This window comes from Gymnoscopelus braueri (assembly GCF_963280865.1).
Source record: "Gymnoscopelus braueri genome assembly, chromosome: 5".
NCBI classification, from domain to species: domain Eukaryota; kingdom Metazoa; phylum Chordata; class Actinopteri; order Myctophiformes; family Myctophidae; genus Gymnoscopelus; species Gymnoscopelus braueri.
Genome location: NC_137606.1, coordinates 52,972,182 through 52,990,204, shown reverse-complemented (window position 1 = coordinate 52,990,204; position 18,023 = coordinate 52,972,182). Strand labels below are relative to the sequence as shown.

At 40.9% G+C, this 18,023-nt stretch overlaps 1 protein-coding gene across 1 annotated transcript; it reads right to left on the bottom strand.

Moving 5' to 3' along the window:
• Positions 1 to 547: 547 nt before the first annotated feature.
• On the bottom strand, positions 548 to 16,986 carry LOC308086072 (myosin heavy chain, fast skeletal muscle-like). The gene is made up of 40 exons (XM_080429431.1): positions 16,774 to 16,986; positions 16,547 to 16,690; positions 16,116 to 16,272; positions 15,993 to 16,020; positions 15,787 to 15,895; positions 15,562 to 15,654; positions 15,411 to 15,474; positions 15,176 to 15,274; positions 14,989 to 15,092; positions 14,368 to 14,506; positions 13,484 to 13,602; positions 12,107 to 12,256; positions 11,837 to 12,007; positions 11,408 to 11,595; positions 10,181 to 10,296; positions 10,027 to 10,091; positions 9,613 to 9,700; positions 8,664 to 8,781; positions 8,456 to 8,579; positions 8,223 to 8,359; positions 7,820 to 8,075; positions 7,400 to 7,642; positions 6,905 to 7,081; positions 6,668 to 6,813; positions 6,493 to 6,583; positions 6,016 to 6,405; positions 5,247 to 5,373; positions 4,975 to 5,093; positions 4,678 to 4,874; positions 4,004 to 4,187; positions 3,748 to 3,913; positions 3,392 to 3,516; positions 2,578 to 2,886; positions 2,259 to 2,462; positions 2,042 to 2,167; positions 1,781 to 1,951; positions 1,587 to 1,691; positions 1,390 to 1,485; positions 690 to 818; positions 548 to 583 (listed from the first exon to the last, which is right to left on the bottom strand). Exons 1-40 carry the CDS (start codon positions 16,978 to 16,980, stop codon positions 563 to 565), a joined length of 5,802 nt encoding a protein of 1,933 aa, XP_080285557.1. The 5' UTR covers positions 16,981 to 16,986; the 3' UTR covers positions 548 to 562.
• Positions 16,987 to 18,023: the final 1,037 nt, after the last annotated feature.

Genomic DNA, 18,023 nt, shown 5'->3' with positions numbered 1-18,023 from the left:
ATGGATACTATTGCAATGTCAAATGGAAGTTTTAATACGAGAGTTAAACTGAGAAACTGATTAAACATTTTAAATGCGCAAAATTCATTATTCCTAGTTATTATTATTATTATTATTTGATTCGGGATATATAAAGAGCATGTCATGGATTTATAAGAGAGCAGATCCACAGACGTAAATTACAAACAAATGATCCTCAGACAGCAGACCAACGAAACGTTAAATCCTAACGTAATTCAGACGTAAAATACAAACAAATGACCCTCAGACAGCAGACCAACGAAACTTTAAATCCTAACGTAATTTAACGAAATTACGTTTTAATGTAACGTTTTGGTTTTATGTAGAAACGTATTTTAGAAACGTTTCAGCCTGGAGACTGGGTTGAAACACTATATAGTAGACATGTGAGTTGGAACCAGAATACTCTGACAAACCTGACAATAAAAAGTGATTGACGAAGTAATGAACACAAGAAACAAAAACATTATTTTGTTACCACCTTTATTGAATACAATGGGTCATATTTTATGACTTTTTATAGTGACGTGAATTGGAGAAGTTATTCAGCAGCTTCTTTTCCCTGTAAAAAATAGGAATTTATTTAGATATTCAACATTCCTCTTTAGTTAAATCTTAGTTAAAGATAATCATCTTAATAAACCTTCATATTGCCTTCATGTATTTACCTTGGAGTCACGACTTTTAGCTCTCATCTTGTTGACCTGGGATTCAGCGATGTCAGCACGCTCTTCAGCCTCCTCCAGCTCATTCTGAACCTTTCTGCACTTGGACAGGTGAGTGTTGGCTGCTTCCTCCTACAATATGATAGAGATGGTTCAAAGCCTCAATTTTTGAAAAGAGCATCTTGCAATTATTAAGACAATTTCAGGAAATTGTAACGTGTGGTTGTGGCTAATACAGTAGCCCATGTGGTATGTTCATGAGTGACTTCAGCTTCTCATTGGAGTGGTGCGGTCATGGCTGTGTTCTTTTTCGGCACCCCGAGCGAAACAGAATCTATTGCTTTCTGTAGTCCATTTTGCACAGGTTTACCATTTTGCCTGAAACACACTGCGTCTGAAGCACGTGTGCATTGTTGTGGAACAGGTTGCCTTTCCTTTTAGCACCTGTGTTACAGTAACAGGTCAGAGCTTCCATAGCCTCCCCGCATGCCATACAAGCACAGCAATCTAGAGATTCCATGTGCCGCTCGTGGAAAGCAGCGAGATGGACACTGAAATGCTCTGCTGTTGGTCATCTTCACATAATACCAGCCTTATTTTTTACATAACTGATTCCTATTATGTCTTAGTTAGTAGTTACACTGAGACAACGGCACTATGCCCATGGCCAAGTGAAATTCATCAATATGCATATTTGTCTTACCGCTTCTTCAGCCTGCCTCTTGTAGCCCTTCACCTTCATCTGCAGTTTGTCTACCAGATCCTGAAGCCTGCCAACATTCTTCTTGTCCTCTTCAGTCTACAGTCAGAGTGAATTCATAACGTTATTTGTATGTTCGTGCAATCTATTAATTTTGTCAGAGGCATGATGGTCATTGAAGTGAACATGAAATACAGTACCTGGTATGTCAGCTCCTTCACTCTCCTCTCGTATTTGCGGACACCTTTAACAGCATCTGCTCCACCTCTCTGTGCACCTTCAACCTCTGCCTCCAGCTCACGCACCTTCACAGTTGAATTATACAATATGAGGTTATTTCTTTTTATTTCATTGTCTATGACTATAACCTGTGTTGAAGTAAACTACATCTTACCCTGCCCTCCAGTTTCTGGAGCTGCTTCTTGCCTCCCTTCATAGCCAGGTTCTCAGCCTCATCTAGACGGTGCTGCAGGTCCTTGACTGTGACCTCCAGGTTCTTCTTCATCCTCTCCAGGTGAGAGCTAGTGTCCTGCTCCTTTTTCAGCTCCTCGGCCATCATGGCAGCCTAGAAAGTCATGTTTGTATTGTATTGTATGTTTATATCAAGCATGACATTAGGAAATCTAATAGATAAGGGTAGGGCATCCTAACTTACATCAGTGATGGCTTTCTTGGCCTTCTCCTCTGCATTCCTTGCTTCTTGAACGCTGTCGTCCACTTCACCTTGGACCTGGATCAGGTCAGTCTCAAGCTTCTTCTTGGTGTTCAAAAGGCTTGTGTTCTAAAATAAAGATTCAGTTGAACAATGTAAGTAAGCATGATGTAAACATTGTTTTATTCTGAATATTGACGTTTTTTATTGACTTACATACCTGAGAGTGCAACAGTCCACCGCGCTCACTAGCATCTACCAGTTCTTGCTCAGCCACTTTGCGGCCTCTCTCTGTCTGTTCCAGAGCCACTCTCAGCTCCTCAATCTCAGCAACCATGAGGCCGTTCCTACGCTCCACCATGGAAGCTTGCTCCTTCAGATCTTCTTGGGCTCTGAGAGCATCATCAAGGTGCAGTTGGGCATCCTAAAATAAATCACATTTGAAGTGGTGAGGAGAAACATCAGAATGTGACTAATTTCTTTCAGAGCAGCTCCACTGTTTGAATATGTGTCTATCTACTAAATACTATGTTTTGCACCTTAAGCTGTCCCTGGACGTTCCTCAGCTGCTTCTGGGCCTCAGCAGCCTGGCGGTTGGCGTGGCTCAGCTGAACCTCCATCTCGTTCAGGTCTCCCTCCATCTTCTTCTTGATCCTCAGGGCATCGTTTCTGCTCCTGACCTCAGAGTCCAGAGTGCTCTGCATGGAGTCAATCACCCTCTGGCTGTTCCTCTTGATCTGCTCCATCTCCTCATCCTTCTCTGCCAGCTTCCTGTCGACCTCACCCTTGATCTGGTTGAGCTCCAGCTGCACACGAAGAATCTTGGACTCCTCATGCTCCAGAGTACCCTGAAATGTAACGCAGGATCAAAATGTGAGATCATACACTGCTACATTGATTGAATATAAAACTTATTGAAAGAAATATAAAATATTGGAGCTTAAAATATTGGAGCAAATAGCGCAACGCCCTGAGCTGGGATCAAACCTTGATCGCCAACTCACCAGTCCAGCACGCAACAGGCAACACTAAGAGAGCTAGCACGATCAGAGGATATGTTGGCCAGAGTTATGGCCAGGCCACTTCTGTGGGGTCGCTAGACTACCCCTCTCCCCCCTCGAGTCCAAGCGCATCCTTGTGCTTTATGTTCCACAAACCTCTTACGAGGAGAGGCATCCAACTTTTGACCCCAATGTAGTGAATAGCACAACGTCCTGAGCAGGGATCGAAACCCGATCAATCAATAGACAATGTCTATTGATCAATAGACAATGTCTAAGTGAGCTAGCTCGCTCATAGCCACTTCAGTGGGATCACTACACTACACACAATTGCATTCTTCTGCAGTTTTACCTCGGCTTCCTCCAGGGCTGTCTGGATCTCTGACTTCTCTGTCTCCACCTGTTTCTTGGACTTCTCCAGCTCATGGATGTTCTTTCCAGTCTCACCAATCTGTTCAGTCAGGTCTGAGATCTCCTCTGCAGTTGATTGAATATAATGATTGAAGAACCTTTCAGTCAGCAAGTATTTTGTATTTGTAGTTGAATAAAGTTGGTGTAGCCTATATCCACAATTAATTTTGAACATTTCAATAATTTTAAAAGCTACATGATGACAACACCAGCTTTTGGCTCAAAACAAATATGCAAAAAATAAATAAAGCAAAAATAAAAACTGTTGTTAAAAGAATGATGTAGAGAAAGACTCACGTTGCAGGTTCTTATTCTCACGCTTCATGGTCTCCAGTTGGTCCAGAGACTCCTCGTAGGAGTTCTTCAACTTAAACATCTCAGTGCTGAGAGAACGAGCCTCTTTCTGAGCTCCCTCCAGTTCTGCCTGGCCCTCTTCAAACTTCTGCTTCCATTCTGCCAAGACCTGCACAGCATGTGTAATGAAATGTGTAATTTACCCCACTTTAAGGAGTCACTGATTATTTTTGTTTTAAACTAATGAATGTCAAAGCACCTTATCGAAGTTCCTCTGTTTCTTGTCAAGGTTGGCAGCCAAACCATTGGCCCTCTCCACATCAATCATGAGGTCTTCCACTTCACCCTGGAGTCTCTGTTTGGTCTTCTCCAGAGAGGCGCACTTGGAATTCACAGCCTCGATTTGCTCCTCAGCTTCCTGAAGACGCTGGGCTAGCTTCTTCCTGTTGATCAGTGTTGAATGGAATCAAATTATTATGGGCAATATTTTGAATAGTGAGTGCTGCCTGACAGTGTAAATAACTGGTTCTCAAAGTGGGGTCCGGGGACCCCCAGGGTTTTTTCGGAGGGGGATCCAGGGGGTCCCCAACAAAAATTGTTAATGTACAGTAGCATCAAGATCATTTTAACCACTTTATCCATTTATACGTTGGCTATTTAAAAATAACAGATCTATAAGCTCAATGTGCGTCACTTCATGCTATGCTGCGAGCTTGTACATCTGCTATTTTCTGCTGTTTTGTTTTTGAAAAATATCGAAAAATATCGAAACATTTTGAAAAAATTTTAATTTTTTTAACATAAATCTTCTCTTCTGGGGGTCCCTGGCACAAAACCTTTGCAGAGGATGTTCGCGGCCAAATATAGATCAATTTGAGCGTCTGTGACACCCAAAAGTTTGAGAAACACTGGTTTAAAACACTGATCACTTACTTAGCTTCCTCCAGCTCCTCAGTGCGTTGGACAGCATCAGTCTCATACTTGCTCCTCCACTGACACACCTCAGCGTTGGCCTTGGACATTCCACGCTGCAGCTCCGCCTTGGCTTCCTGCTCCTCCTCAAACTGCTCCCTCAGAAGGTCACAGTCATGGCGAGCTGATTGCACAGCATGAGCAAGGGCATTCTTTGCCTGTCAAAACAAAATGACCAAAATAATGTCAGCTGAATGAAATTGCCAAAAATATAAAACTAGGCCTAAAAAAAAAGGTTAAAGGAAAATTGTTCCTTACCTTAACCTCCTCTTCAACGACTCTCTTCAACTCCTCAATCTGCTGGGTGAAGGCCTGCTTGCCTCTGGTGAGCTGAGAGACCAGAGCTTCTTTTTCCTCCAGTTGACGACCAAACTCACCTAGTTAGAAATTGTAATATTCGTTTCAAACATTTCAAACACCTAAGTCCCGGGATAACTGCTGATCAAAGCATTATCTCTATTTATGGTCAATTGGCTCAAGTACCATCGACAAACCATGTAGACAAAGTAGACTTTAACATGAACATTTACCGTTCTCTGTCAACAGTCTTGCTCTTTGAGCTCCAACATCATTGATCTGGCGAACGTTCTCATCACTCTTGGCCTTGATTTCACTAAGTTGGTCCTCAAGGGTGCGGCACATCTTCTCAAGATTTCCCTGTAAATGAACATTGGACATATTCAATCATCGTTGTTATTTTCTGATTGGTTTATTGCTTTGATTCTATCATTCAGCCCTCCTGTTTATAACTGGAGATGGTTTCCTTACTCATCACTGGGTTGGCCATCATTAGCTATGAGGAGAGAACAGCACTGCACTGTTTTTATCTACAAATTCTTACTTAACCACTTAAACCACATTTTCTGTTAATGTGGGGAAAGCTTTCGCTGAAAATAATCGTGACGCGTTCCCACAATACGGATGCTGGGGTTTAAGTGGTTAACAAATTGTCTAATTATCAGCTTAACGTTAAGACTGCCTTTCACTACTATGTCCCACACATGTGGAACTGTCTACAATCAGTTTTGAAATTGGAGAATTTCATTTCACTCGATCGCTTTGAACCGTTTGTGAGAAATACTCTGAGATATGTCTGCACTTGCATTCTTAGAATATCAGAAATATCTGTTATCTTGAAATTTATTTTGTTTAATGTTATGCTATGTTTACTGTAATCAGGGCGTCATTGGAAAGGAGAGCTTGCCCTCAATTGACCTTTCTTAATAAATAAAGGTGAAATGAAAAACGAAAAAAAGTGTTATCCGAATAATTATATTATACAAAGGTATTCCATCATACCTTTGCCTTAGCAACAGCCTCCATGTTGCTGGACAGGTCATCAATCTCCATCTTGTATTCACTCTTCTCCTTCTCTAGTTTCTGCTTGACTCTCTGGAGGTTGTCGATCTGTTCACCCAGTTCAGCCACACTGTCAGCCTGTTTCTTACGGAGAGCAGAGGCGGTGGCTTCATGCTGCAGGGTGGACTCTTCAAGGTCACGACGCAGCTTCTGGAACTCAGCCTCACGCTTCTTATTCATCTCGATCTGAGCAGCGGTGGCTCCTCCAGCCTCCTCAAGCCTCTCACTGATCTCCTCAAGTTCCCTGGCGAGATCAGCTCTCTGCTTCTCAACCTTGGCACGAGCAGCACGCTCTGCCTCGATCTCCTCCTCCAGTTCTTCAATACGAGCCTTTCAAATTAATGTTGATAGATTAACATCTGAAAGTAATAATGTACTCTTACTTATTATGAATGATTTTACAAAATATAAAAATACCTGGAGTTCTTTGATCTTCTTCTGTGACTGAGCCCCCAAAGATTGTTCATCCTCAACCTTACTCAGAAGCTGGCTTACTTCAAAGTCCTTCCTGTGGAATACAGCACATCATATGTTAGTGTCATTCTGGTTGTGGTTTCTCTCCATGACATTTCATATTGTTGGTCCACATTACTTCTTTATCTTCTCTTCAGACTGTTGCTTGTCATTTTCCAGGTCCATGATGGATTCCTGGGCCAGTTTCAGATCACCCTCCAGCTTTCTCTTGGTTCTCTCCAGGTCCATGCGGAGCTTCTTCTCTTGCTCCAGAGAACCCTCCAGCTGCACAATGATAAATTATTTGTGCATCATCATTCAGAGAAACAATAAACATAATGTTATCCAGAACATCTGATTCACTTCATAAACTCACATCGTCAACTTGCTGCTCCAGCTTGGTCTTGGCCTTGGTCAGAGTGTTGACTTTGTCTTCCTCTGCCTGCAGGTCATCCAGGGTCTGCTGATGTGCCTCTTGGAGGGCCTTCTTCTCCTTGGTCAGCTTAGCAAGTCCCTCATCCTGAGAGGCCATCTCCTCGGTCAGGTTCTTCACCTAAATAAGCAGAACAGAATTTGTTGTCATGGAATAGATCATTATTGCACTTGGTCTCTGTCGGGTGGATCCTCTCGTGTCCAAAACAGTGACTTGTCAGGATTCCCACCCAAAAATAGCAAAAGTAGCAGATCGACAAGCTTGTAGATCTGCTACTTTTTTTGTGTGTGTGTGTGTGTGTGTGACGCTGTAGTATGATCAATTAGGGCGTTCATTTACGAAAAAAACACAAATGGTTTTAATATGGATATAGGAGGTTTCTGCCCGACATCAACGACTACTAACTTGATAAAACCCCAGAGAGTGTATAATCTATACCTTGTTTTCAGTGGCGTGTTTCTCCTTCTCCACTTTGGCCAAGGTGAGCTCCAGGTCATCAATGTCCTTCTTTAGCTCAGAGCATTCATCCTCCAGCTTCCTCTTCTTGGCGGTCAGTTCAGCATTGATCTCCTCCTCGTCCTCCAGTCTCTCAGTCGTCTCTTTGAGCTTTGCCTCCAACTGAATCTTACTTTTAATAAGACCCTCACATCTCTCCTCTGCATCGTTTAATGCTTCACCTCCCTTGGGGTCAATGAAAAAAGAAAAAAACACAAGGGAAGAAACATGATGTCAGCATTTGTTCTGGTCAAGTTATACCTTTTGCAGTTGCCTGTTGGTGGGTACAGACTCTTAGGGAGCATGAAAAAGCACAGCTTTGTAATCTGAGGGATAGAATTGTAAAATGTCCAGTGTACTTACTGACGCTGATGACAGCAGGAGGTTATTTTTCTCCTGTATCAGAGCCACCATCTTCTCCTCTAGTTCCTTCTTCTTGGCCAGGGCAGCAGCCAGGTCAATCGTCATCTTTTCGTAGTTCTCCTTCATGTTGGCCAGTTCCTTCTCAGTCTCAGCACTCTGCAGAAGAGGCTTGATCTTGTAGTAGACCTTCATCCATGGCCAGTTTTTCACATTGACGAACGAGCGAAGGTTGAACTGGATGGTGAAAACGGCCTCTCTGTGGAAAAACGGTTGAAGTGTGTCATGATTGTGGACGGTAGTTTAGTTTTAATATAGTGTTTTGACACTATAACAAAATTGTATTGAACAGTAAGTGTACTTACAAATGATACTAAATATTGAATAAATGATGTTTATAAAGTACCTCTGAGCCATCATCTTAACAAAATTCTTCCTCATGAGGTAAGCTCGTGCGAGAGCCTGAGTCATGGTGACCAGAGCAAACAACTTTTCATCTCGCATCTCCTCCAGCGTACCCAGCAGACCAGCTTTGAAGAACACCTGAAGACAATGTTACAAACACTGTAACTGAACAACTGTAACATCAACTTTTAGTCCTCTCTTGATAATGTTAAACCAGGTTCACAGTGTGTTTACCTTGGTGTGTCCAAACTTGTACTCATCAACGGGAACGTCAATGGACCCAAGCAGCTTCTCAGAGGCTTTCTTGTTGTCCATGAACGCGCCATCGGGACATGCACTGGCATTCAGTACTTTGTACCTGTTTAGCAGAAGTTCATGGTCATTTTGCGTGCCTCCCGTTTATAGGTATGGAACAGCTTTGCTGGAAAAAGGGAATGAATACCTCTGCTTGAAGTCAGCATATGGGATTCTGCTGGGGAAGCCCTTTCTACAGATTCTGATGCCCTCCAGCACACCGTTACACCTAAGCTGGTGGATAACCAGGAAGTTCTCCATCAGGCCTGTAAAGATGTTGCTCCTTTATTATTATTAGGACAGAATAGTTACACACTGGCCAAAGTTCTATTAAATGACCACCTCACAATCATTGTTTACATTTTTGGCTCTGTGTGTCCGTGTGTGTATGTGTGTGTGTGTCATTCTGTCTCTGTACAGCTAATCTCCGGCAACGTTGGCTTGATCGCAGCAAAACTGTGCACACACACTCCCTGGATGCCAAAGCAGAACCTCTGCCCCAAATGTTTCACATGGGCCTTTTATAGCGCCACCAGCTGGCCGATTTGTGCAAAACTATTTTTTTGAAAGTTCTCCTACAGATTTTGTCCAAAAATCCTGCAAATCGATACACAGTATCTCTATAGTCATTAAACGAAACTTGTCTTTCATATTTTTCATATTCCATCCTGATTGGCTAAAATCGGCTTCCAAAGTTTCCATTAGGTCGAGGAAGAAATGCCACTTGAAACTTTTCAAATCAGCCTAATGGTGGCGCTATGACAGGCCGATTCCTGTTTTTACCTATAACTGCACTGATCTGTGTAAAACTTTGTATGTACACTCCCTAGAAGCCAAGGAAAAACCTTTGCCCTGCATTTTTCACATTTGCCTTTTATAGCGCATTTTTTTATATTACTCATACACATTTTGTCCAAAAATCATGCAAATCGGTACACATTATCCCTATAGTCAAGTGATCAAGATGGTTCCGTCCGATTTTTCATATTCCATCCTGATTGGCGAATTCCGAACATTGCTGGCCCAGAATAACCTACGTGACCTGGCGGAGACCTGTTCTTCGAGGAGCACTTTTTATAGTTACTTTCTGTGTTTACCTGGAGTCTTGGACTCGTTGGGAATGAGGCAGCGCACAAAGTGAGGATGAGTGCTCCTCAAGTTGGTCATCAGCATCCCCAAGTTCGCCTATTGAGACATAAAAGAGCCAATTAGGCTTATTATTAGTAAAAGGTCATACAATATTCTTCCTTTTCCTCCTCTACAATTACTTGAACACTTTAGATACTAACTAGTTACTTTACAGATTTAGATTGTTCTAAAACATACATTAACCACTTAAGCCCTATTTTAAACTTCAGCTATTCAAAAATAGCTGATCTACAAGCTCACAACTTGTGATACAGAAATTGTTTAATTCCAACTGAAAAGACTATTTCGTACATGGATATAATGTTGATAATAATAATGCTTCATGGAATATAATATTGATAATAATGAATACATATTCTTACCCTGAAAGCACTAGACACAGTCTGCATGGAACCACCCTTCTTCTTGCCTCCCTTTGCTCCAGCCACTGAGGAGAAAAAGATAAAAAACAAAAAGGTCAAACAAAAAGGTCTAAAACAAAAAAACACTGGTGCCAACAGAGATTAATAAACATACCTTCAGGCTCAGGTGGGGGATAGAACACAGCCAGCAGTTTAACTGTAGACTTTTGGAACAGCTGAATGACAGAGTCGTTAAGGGGGTCCTTATTCTTCTCTAGCCATCCCGTGATGCTGTAGATAGATAGATAGATAGATAGATAGATAGATAGATAGATAGATAGATAGATAGATAGATAGATAAAGAATGTCATACATCATTGTACAGTGGACAGTGAAAAACAAATTGAAACTCAGCCTCCACAACTCCCAGGTCACAAAGAACACACAATCGCTGCTTCTCAGGAATGCCAGTATATGTACCACTACCCACCTCAACTGCCAGAGGTAAATGCACCAGATCGTAGCTGGGCACAGAGGAACCTCTGTCCTCTCTTTAAATTAAATACAACGTGATGTTCAGTGATATTATAGTCCTCTTTGAATTGAACATGTTTTTTTAACTTAGCTTTTTTCCAAATGTCCTCCCTCCAGCCTCCATTGCTCCTGATGTAACATTGACAATTCATGTTTGACCGTATTTATATTACAATGAAGGTTATTCATAAAAATATACATTTAAATTAGAAAGTGAAAACATTTTAAGAGACCTCTCTTATCCATGGATGATTACATCTTCTAGGCCTATTCCAATCCTCTTATAATTTGACAAACCTCTGTAGTGCGTGGGTGCATTGGTGTCGTAGTGGTGAGGCCAAAATTGTTCTGCCCGGTTCTCCCCAGTGGCTAGAGCAATTGATCTGAATTTGCACACAGCCATTGACCATTACCATGAGCACCTAACAGCGAAGCCCGTTTTCCGATTACACGAAATCTCAGCTGTTTATTAGCGTTTTTGTGTTCGCTGGCTCCCGGGTTGCCAGATCATGTGTGCATATCCCCCCACCGGTATGGTCTAGTTAAATATAATTTTCGTAAGCATCTCTTCTGGCAGTTGGGTAAGGCGGTTCACAGTCTGATCATTTCACATCTCTGCCTTGTCAGGCAGCTTTCCTGTGTCACCTTCAATGGCCAACTTAGTGGTATACTTGTGCACCCCGAGAAAACACCTCAAGCTCTACTCTGAATATTTTTACATTCGGTGGCCTCCTCAAAACCCCCCAAAACCTACTGCATAAAATAAAATGAAAGAAACCATAGAGTCATAAAGCTTGGTAAATGGAGCAAAACCTAAGTCAGGGCACAATTTCACTTGACTTAGTATGTAATGTAGAGTAATCTCTACCTGTAATCCACCGTTCCAGCGTAGTGAACCAGGGAGAAGTGGGCCTCGCCCTTGCCTTTGGCAGGCTTGGGCTTCTCAAAGGCCTTATTCTTTCCAAGATGTGTGCCATGCAACTTGTCGTTGAAAGTTTTGTCTGAAGCCTTTGGGAACATGCACTCCTCTTCAAGGATGGAGAAGATGCCCAAGGGCTTTAAGAAGGCAAAAGAGACAAATCACCATAAACAAAAACAATATTAACATCATGTCCATTAAAGCACAAAATAATTGTATACCTTCTCAGTGAACTCAATGCAGACAGCCAAGTCCATGATAATATATAATGATATAATATAATGATATAATATAACTTCTCAATGAGCTCAATGCAGACAGCCAAGTCCATGATAATATATAATAATATATTAATATAATATAATAATAATTGTATACCTTCTCAATGAGCTCAATGCAGACAGCCAGGTCCATGCCGAAGTCAATGAGATCCCAGGGGATGCCTTCTTTTTTGTACTCTTCTTGTTCCAGAACAAACATGGTGTGGTTGAAAAACTGTTGCAGTTTCTCATTGGTGAAGTTGATGCACAGCTGCTCCAGGGTGTTGAACTGTGGGTGGATATCATTAGATCATTAGCCTGCAGTCTCTTAAAGTTTTTGTGACAGAAATAATGATGATCCCACTTAAAACAAGTCCATGCCACTTACATCAAAGATTTCAAAACCAGCGATGTCCAGCACACCAATGTAGGAGTTTCTCTGCTGCTTGGTGTCCAGCATCTCATTGATCCTAATGACCATCCACAAGAACTCCTTTTCATAGATGGACTTGGCCAAGGCACCGACTGAGTTCATTACCTAAGGGAATAGGAACTTTAGTAGGGGTGTGAATTACACAATTTACAATTCAGAATTTGGGCATTTAGCAGACGTTCTTAATCCAGAGCGATTTACAGTAAGCAAGGAAAACACAAGGTAATACATCAAATGCATATCAATAGTAATCTAGGATCATAGGTAAACCAAGAACCTATCATCAGTCTAAACAGTATAATCCAAAAACAAAAAATCAATAATCTGTACATTGAAACTATACACACTATAGGATGCCAGGTCTAGCCTCGCGTGGCAGGACAATGTCACACGACACACTGCGTGGATATTAGTCTGGTCTAGGGGCGGTTACAAAAAGATCCAAACGGACTCTATTGGTTAGACCTAAACCAATCAGAGCAGTGCTTCCTTGTTCACGAACCAATCAGAGCAGTGCTTCCTTGTACGTCATTACTCCAAATAAGGTGATAAGCCCGCCCACATTTGGATACTGGGCCCTGGTTGGTTCCGCACAACTGCGGAGGGAGAGAAATGGAATCTCTATGGAGGGGGGCCAGACCTAATCTGCCGAGGGCTAAAGTGCGATGCAATTTTGCAAAGGCAGATTCGTCTGGAACCAGGCTATGCCAGGTCTACAAATGAACCTGGCATCTATCTACATAACATGCTATCTAAATAACATTTAAGCCTTTGCATTATGCCTGAAAGGTCTTCAAGGCTAGGGCAAGGACAGCCTAGGGTGGAGTCTGAAGAGGTGAGTCTTCAGATTACGGTGGAAGATTGGGAGTGAGTCTGCAGTTCTACAGTGACTGCAATGGGGAGTTCGTTCCACAGTTTCAAAGCCAGAAGGGAGAAGAGTCTGTCCCGGGTGTTTTAGGGAAGGTTCTGACAGCTTCCCTGTGTTAGCTGAGTGAGCGGGAGGGTTTGTATGGTTGCATACACAATGTGTAGTGTTTTTTTTTTTTTTTTTTACAGGTACACACAGTATAACAATACTGTTAAAATAATATGTCAGAGGTGCATTGAACTGCACATGTTTCCGCAGAGTGGTATATTTTGTATGCTCTTCATTTATGAAATAAATAAATATAAATTAATTTGAATAATGTTGTAGGATTATTTTATCTACAGAAGGTGATTTTAGACAGTCTGGACACAACTCAAAAAGATATTAGAGTTCTTATGGTATGCTGTGTTGAGAATATAAGGTGTGTATGAAATCAGAACATGGAAATAATGTAACTTACTCACCTGTGGGACAGTTTGTCCCTTAGTGACATACTCGTTTCCGACTTTCACTCTGGGGTAGCAATACGCCTTAAGCATCTCTGCTGAGTTTACACCCAACAGGTAGCCAATCTTGTCAGCCTCTGAAATGTTCATACAATTTGCAATTTACAATTTAGGCATTTAGCAGATGCTCTTAATCCAGAGAGCGATTTACAGTAAGCAAGGTAAACACGAGGTAATACGTCAAATGCATAGAGATAGTAATCCAGGATCATAGGTAAACCCAATAAATATCAGTCTAAACAGTATAATATATTTTTTTCTTTTTTATCCCACAATTTTTTAAACCAGTGCCAATTTTGTAAGCTGTAAACCTGGGCCCAGTAGGACGTAGCGCGTGGAAGGAACACGTTATTCCAACCTGTTCCTTTCCCCTCCATCAGACTGACCCGACTGACCAGGGGGAGGCAGTATAGAGACCAGGACTACTGCATGTTTTTTGTGAGGGTGTCTAGCCGAGGGGGACACGGGGAGAACATGCAAACTCCGTACAGAAAGGCCCTTTAGCCAACCCCACCTAGAGTATGGGCAATGATGATGCGGACGAGAGGACACGCACGCCCCCAGCGCCCCCGGCGGGAATCGAATCCAGGAACTTCTAGCTGTGAGGCGACAGCACTACAGACTGCGCCACCATGCCACCGTAACCAGTATAATATAAATAAATAAAATAATGGAAATATATTGGAAATATATTTAGCTTAGTTCATTTTGAATATAAGTAAATACAATACTTGTGACAAAGCATGCATTATTTTCATTTACATTTTCCTTAGTTGAAGATTTAGCTCACCCTCTGTGATAATGAATAATAATAATAATAATAATAATAAATATCAGCTTACCCTCCGTGCCGTCAGGTTCTGCCTGTTCTTCACGCTGCTTCTGTTTGAACTTCAAGACTCCATGATGCATCACTGCACCGGTGAGCTTGTAGATTAACTGTTTTTCCTCACCGTTGAAGCCCAGGATGTCAATAGCCTCCTGACGTATTCAAAAGATTGAGATTAAACATTAGATTAACAAACATAATTTTAAACTATGTACAACTCAACAATTAACAATCCAACATACAGTATAAGTGTATATATTTTATCTGCTCATTTCTAAAGTGACAATTTAGGACTTTTAAGACCTATAAAAGAAATTATTTCAAATAAAACAAATATGACCGTTACTACGTCCAAAGTAATCAACTAACTATACTATAAAAATTGTCAAACATTGGCCAAATTGTCGAATATTATCTAACAAAGACGTAAAGAATGTGAAAACATGTACTGTAGATCGGCTTTTTTCAAAATATGTATCTGTGAAACCGAGTCAAACTAAATGTAATGCCTCAACTGCTACAATTCCAAAGTGCTTGTCAACCACGGCTTTATAAAATACATTTTGCAGAGCAACTGACTGCAGTGCACAGTGCGTATTAGAAAGTATTAAAGTATTAAAATATGTTCACTAACATCAGTAGCTTCCAGCTCCTCCTTGTCATTAATGCTGGCCACAGTGATCACACCCATGCTGATCAATGGAAAGTCGTAGGGGTTGGCGCTGATCAGACACATTTCTTAAAAGGGATTAAAAAAGGGTGAACATGTGTTTTTATTCATTCATTTATGTACTCACAGCATCATCAGTAATTCCACTTACCAATAATCTCAGGTTTGTGGTTGGTCATCATCTGGAAAAAGATGTGGTAACCTCTCTCTGCAGAAAGCTGGTAGGTCACTCTAGACTTCTCCAGCAAATCTGTATGGGTTGTACATAACTCATAATAAAAATAATAATAATGATAACATTTATATGGGTTGTACATAACTCAAAAAGTAATCCTCAAATGAACGCATACTGTATATAATTTATCATCTGTGAACTTCATACTTACATGTCTCAATATCAGCACTGGCCAGTTTACCCGTTGTGCCGAAATGGATTCTGATGAATTTACCCTGTTTGATATAGCAAAATGTGTTTCATCCCTCTACATTGTGGAATCATTGCAGGTTTTCTCATAAAATGTCATTATTTATACTTACAAAGCGAGAGGAGTTGTCATTCCTAATAGTCTTGGCATTACCATAGGACTCCAGCAAGGGATTGGCTGCAATAATCTGATCCTCCAGTGACCCCTAGAATGTTTTAGACATCGCCCAATTTAAAATTTGGTCAGAATTATTTTAAATTGAATTGCTATATTGTATATAAATGCTTCATATTCAAAAATATTTGTTTTTGTTAATGTTAAAAACCTGTAGATATACCTTGATTTTACCGCTATCGGCCGCACATTTTTCTCCACCAGAACTAGCTGTTGCAAAGTACTGGATGACACGCTTGGTGTTCACAGTCTTTCCAGCACCGGATTCTCCACTGGTTATAAATGCATACATTCAGAGAAATGTAGTTAGTGAATTTGTACACAATGTTCCTTTTTTAATGCCTAGTAGATGGGCTTGATGAAACTTACGTGATCAGGACAGACTGGTTCTCTTTATCTGTAAAATGTAAAGCAAACTTTTAGTCACGGATACAGCACGAAATCATTATACTGTAGTTATATCTTTTTTTAAATGTCCTGACTAGTACGTACCCATCAGCATGAACTGATAAGCGTTGTCAGAGACAGAGAAGATGTGGGGTGGAGCCTCAATACGCTTCTTGCCTCTGTAGGCATTTACAACCTCCTGGTCGTACACTGGGAGCCACTTGTAGGGGTTCACAGTTGCACAAAACAAGCCAGAGTAGGTCTGAAGGGGAGAAGAGAGAGAACATTAACATCATACAACATACTGTAACACTGAGCATGCCACATATCTGGGTCAACGGATCACTAGAGCTGCGATTAGTCACAACTTGCAAGTGGCATCAACTAATGAGCAAGTTAACTTCAGAACCATGAGTTTGTCTGAATTAGTTTTTCTATGGTTTTCACTTGATGATATAACTTGTACTCTGTATTTTTCTTTCTTTGCTATCGACAGGTGCAATGCTGTACTGTACTCAGCATGTAGAAAACCTTACATAGATCATCCATGCTGCATAACGCTCTTTGAGGTTATACAGGACAGTGGCTTCAGTGAGGTGGGTCATCATGGCCATGTCCTCAATTTTGTCATACTTGGGAGGGTTCATAGGGGTGACATCAGCCTCCTTTGCAACTCTTTCCTAAAAATAAAAACACAACTCTAGAATGTCTTGCAATTACAGTTGCACTGTGTCACTATTTTATTTTAGATCCACCTACGTACCTCCTTAGATTCGAGCAGTTCCACGGTGACTTTGGCACCGTCCTTACTTAGGATTTTACACTTGACATACAGCTCCTTAGCATCAACCACATATGCTGCAGATTTGGCATCAAAGGGTGCAGCTTGAGCCTCCATTCTCTCCTTCTCTGGCTTACGGAGGTAAATGGCGGCCTTGCCATACTGCTCCATCTCTGCGTCCGTACTCATGGTGGCGGCTTTCTGTAGACAGACAAATAGATGGTGTTGATGCCTTTGCTGACTTGAGATCTGAGCTGATAATTGTAGGACTATTCTTATGGTTATGGCTTAGTGTAGGTTTAATAGAAAGATTATGAACACTCACTTTTCCCCTCTACCAGCAGCAGTGAAACCTTGTGTGAAACCCTTAATTGTGAAAGAAACACATTATTTTGAGGACGTTAATATGAGTTGAATGATTCAATACAATTTATAATCATGAATTAAATTAGATTATATGAATCCTAATGTTCATTCTTGCCACACACCACTTCATAAGTTCTCATTAGTTCCACATCTGAAAAGAGTGATCCATTACAATATTATATTTGTAATAAAATGATGCTTGCCCATTCAGTTCTTTTCGTTTTTTTTTCTTTTTTTTCTTATTCCTATATTCACCAAGTTATTTTTGTCATTTTGTCATGATCCTTTTTTATTAATATTAAGTACTGAAGCAGTGCTAGATAGTTTTTTATCTCTCTAAAACACTTACATTCAGAAGTGGGTAGACTAGCCAAACTGTACCCAAGTAAAAAAATATTGCTACTTTAAAATAATAATAATGACTCTAGTAGATGTAAAAGTACATGCAATGCAAATTATTATTTAAATAATCATAACATAATTGAAATGTCTAAATAGAAATGAATGAACAAAAGCAAATTCCAATCTGGCCTAAACCATATCATTATAAATAAAAGAACACAAAATAAATCATTTAAATCTGTACAATATAACATCAATTATGCTGCCCACTCATTGTGTGTAGTCTCGGGTCATGTGGCTAGCTATGTGGCACTGTGTACGGAGTCCTGTTAAAAATGAATGTCTAATAGATGTATATGACTATGAATAGCTAACATCTCTAACACATTTATAAGACTATGAAGGACAGATGAAGCCTCACTCACCACCAGATGAAACTCTGAACTCCTCTGCGGTGGGTCTGTGCCAACCGTCTCAGCATGCTTATATCTGTTGATAAGTGCATGCTATGCAGAAAGTAAAAG

What these genes read in the sequence shown, in the direction of transcription:
- LOC308086072 (XM_080429431.1), bottom strand. Translation starts at nt 16,980, where the DNA reads ATGAGTACGGACGCAGAGATGGAGCAGTATGGCAAGGCCGCCATTTAC. An exon ending in TCCCCCACCTGAGCCTGAAG is followed by an intron (nt 10,092 to 10,180) that starts GTATGTTTATTA and finishes TTTTCTCCTCAG; the next exon opens with TGGCTGGAGCAAAGGGAGGC. An exon ending in AACACGCCACTGAAAACAAG is followed by an intron (nt 7,082 to 7,399) that starts GTATAGATTATA and finishes CTGCTTATTTAG; the next exon opens with GTGAAGAACCTGACCGAGGA.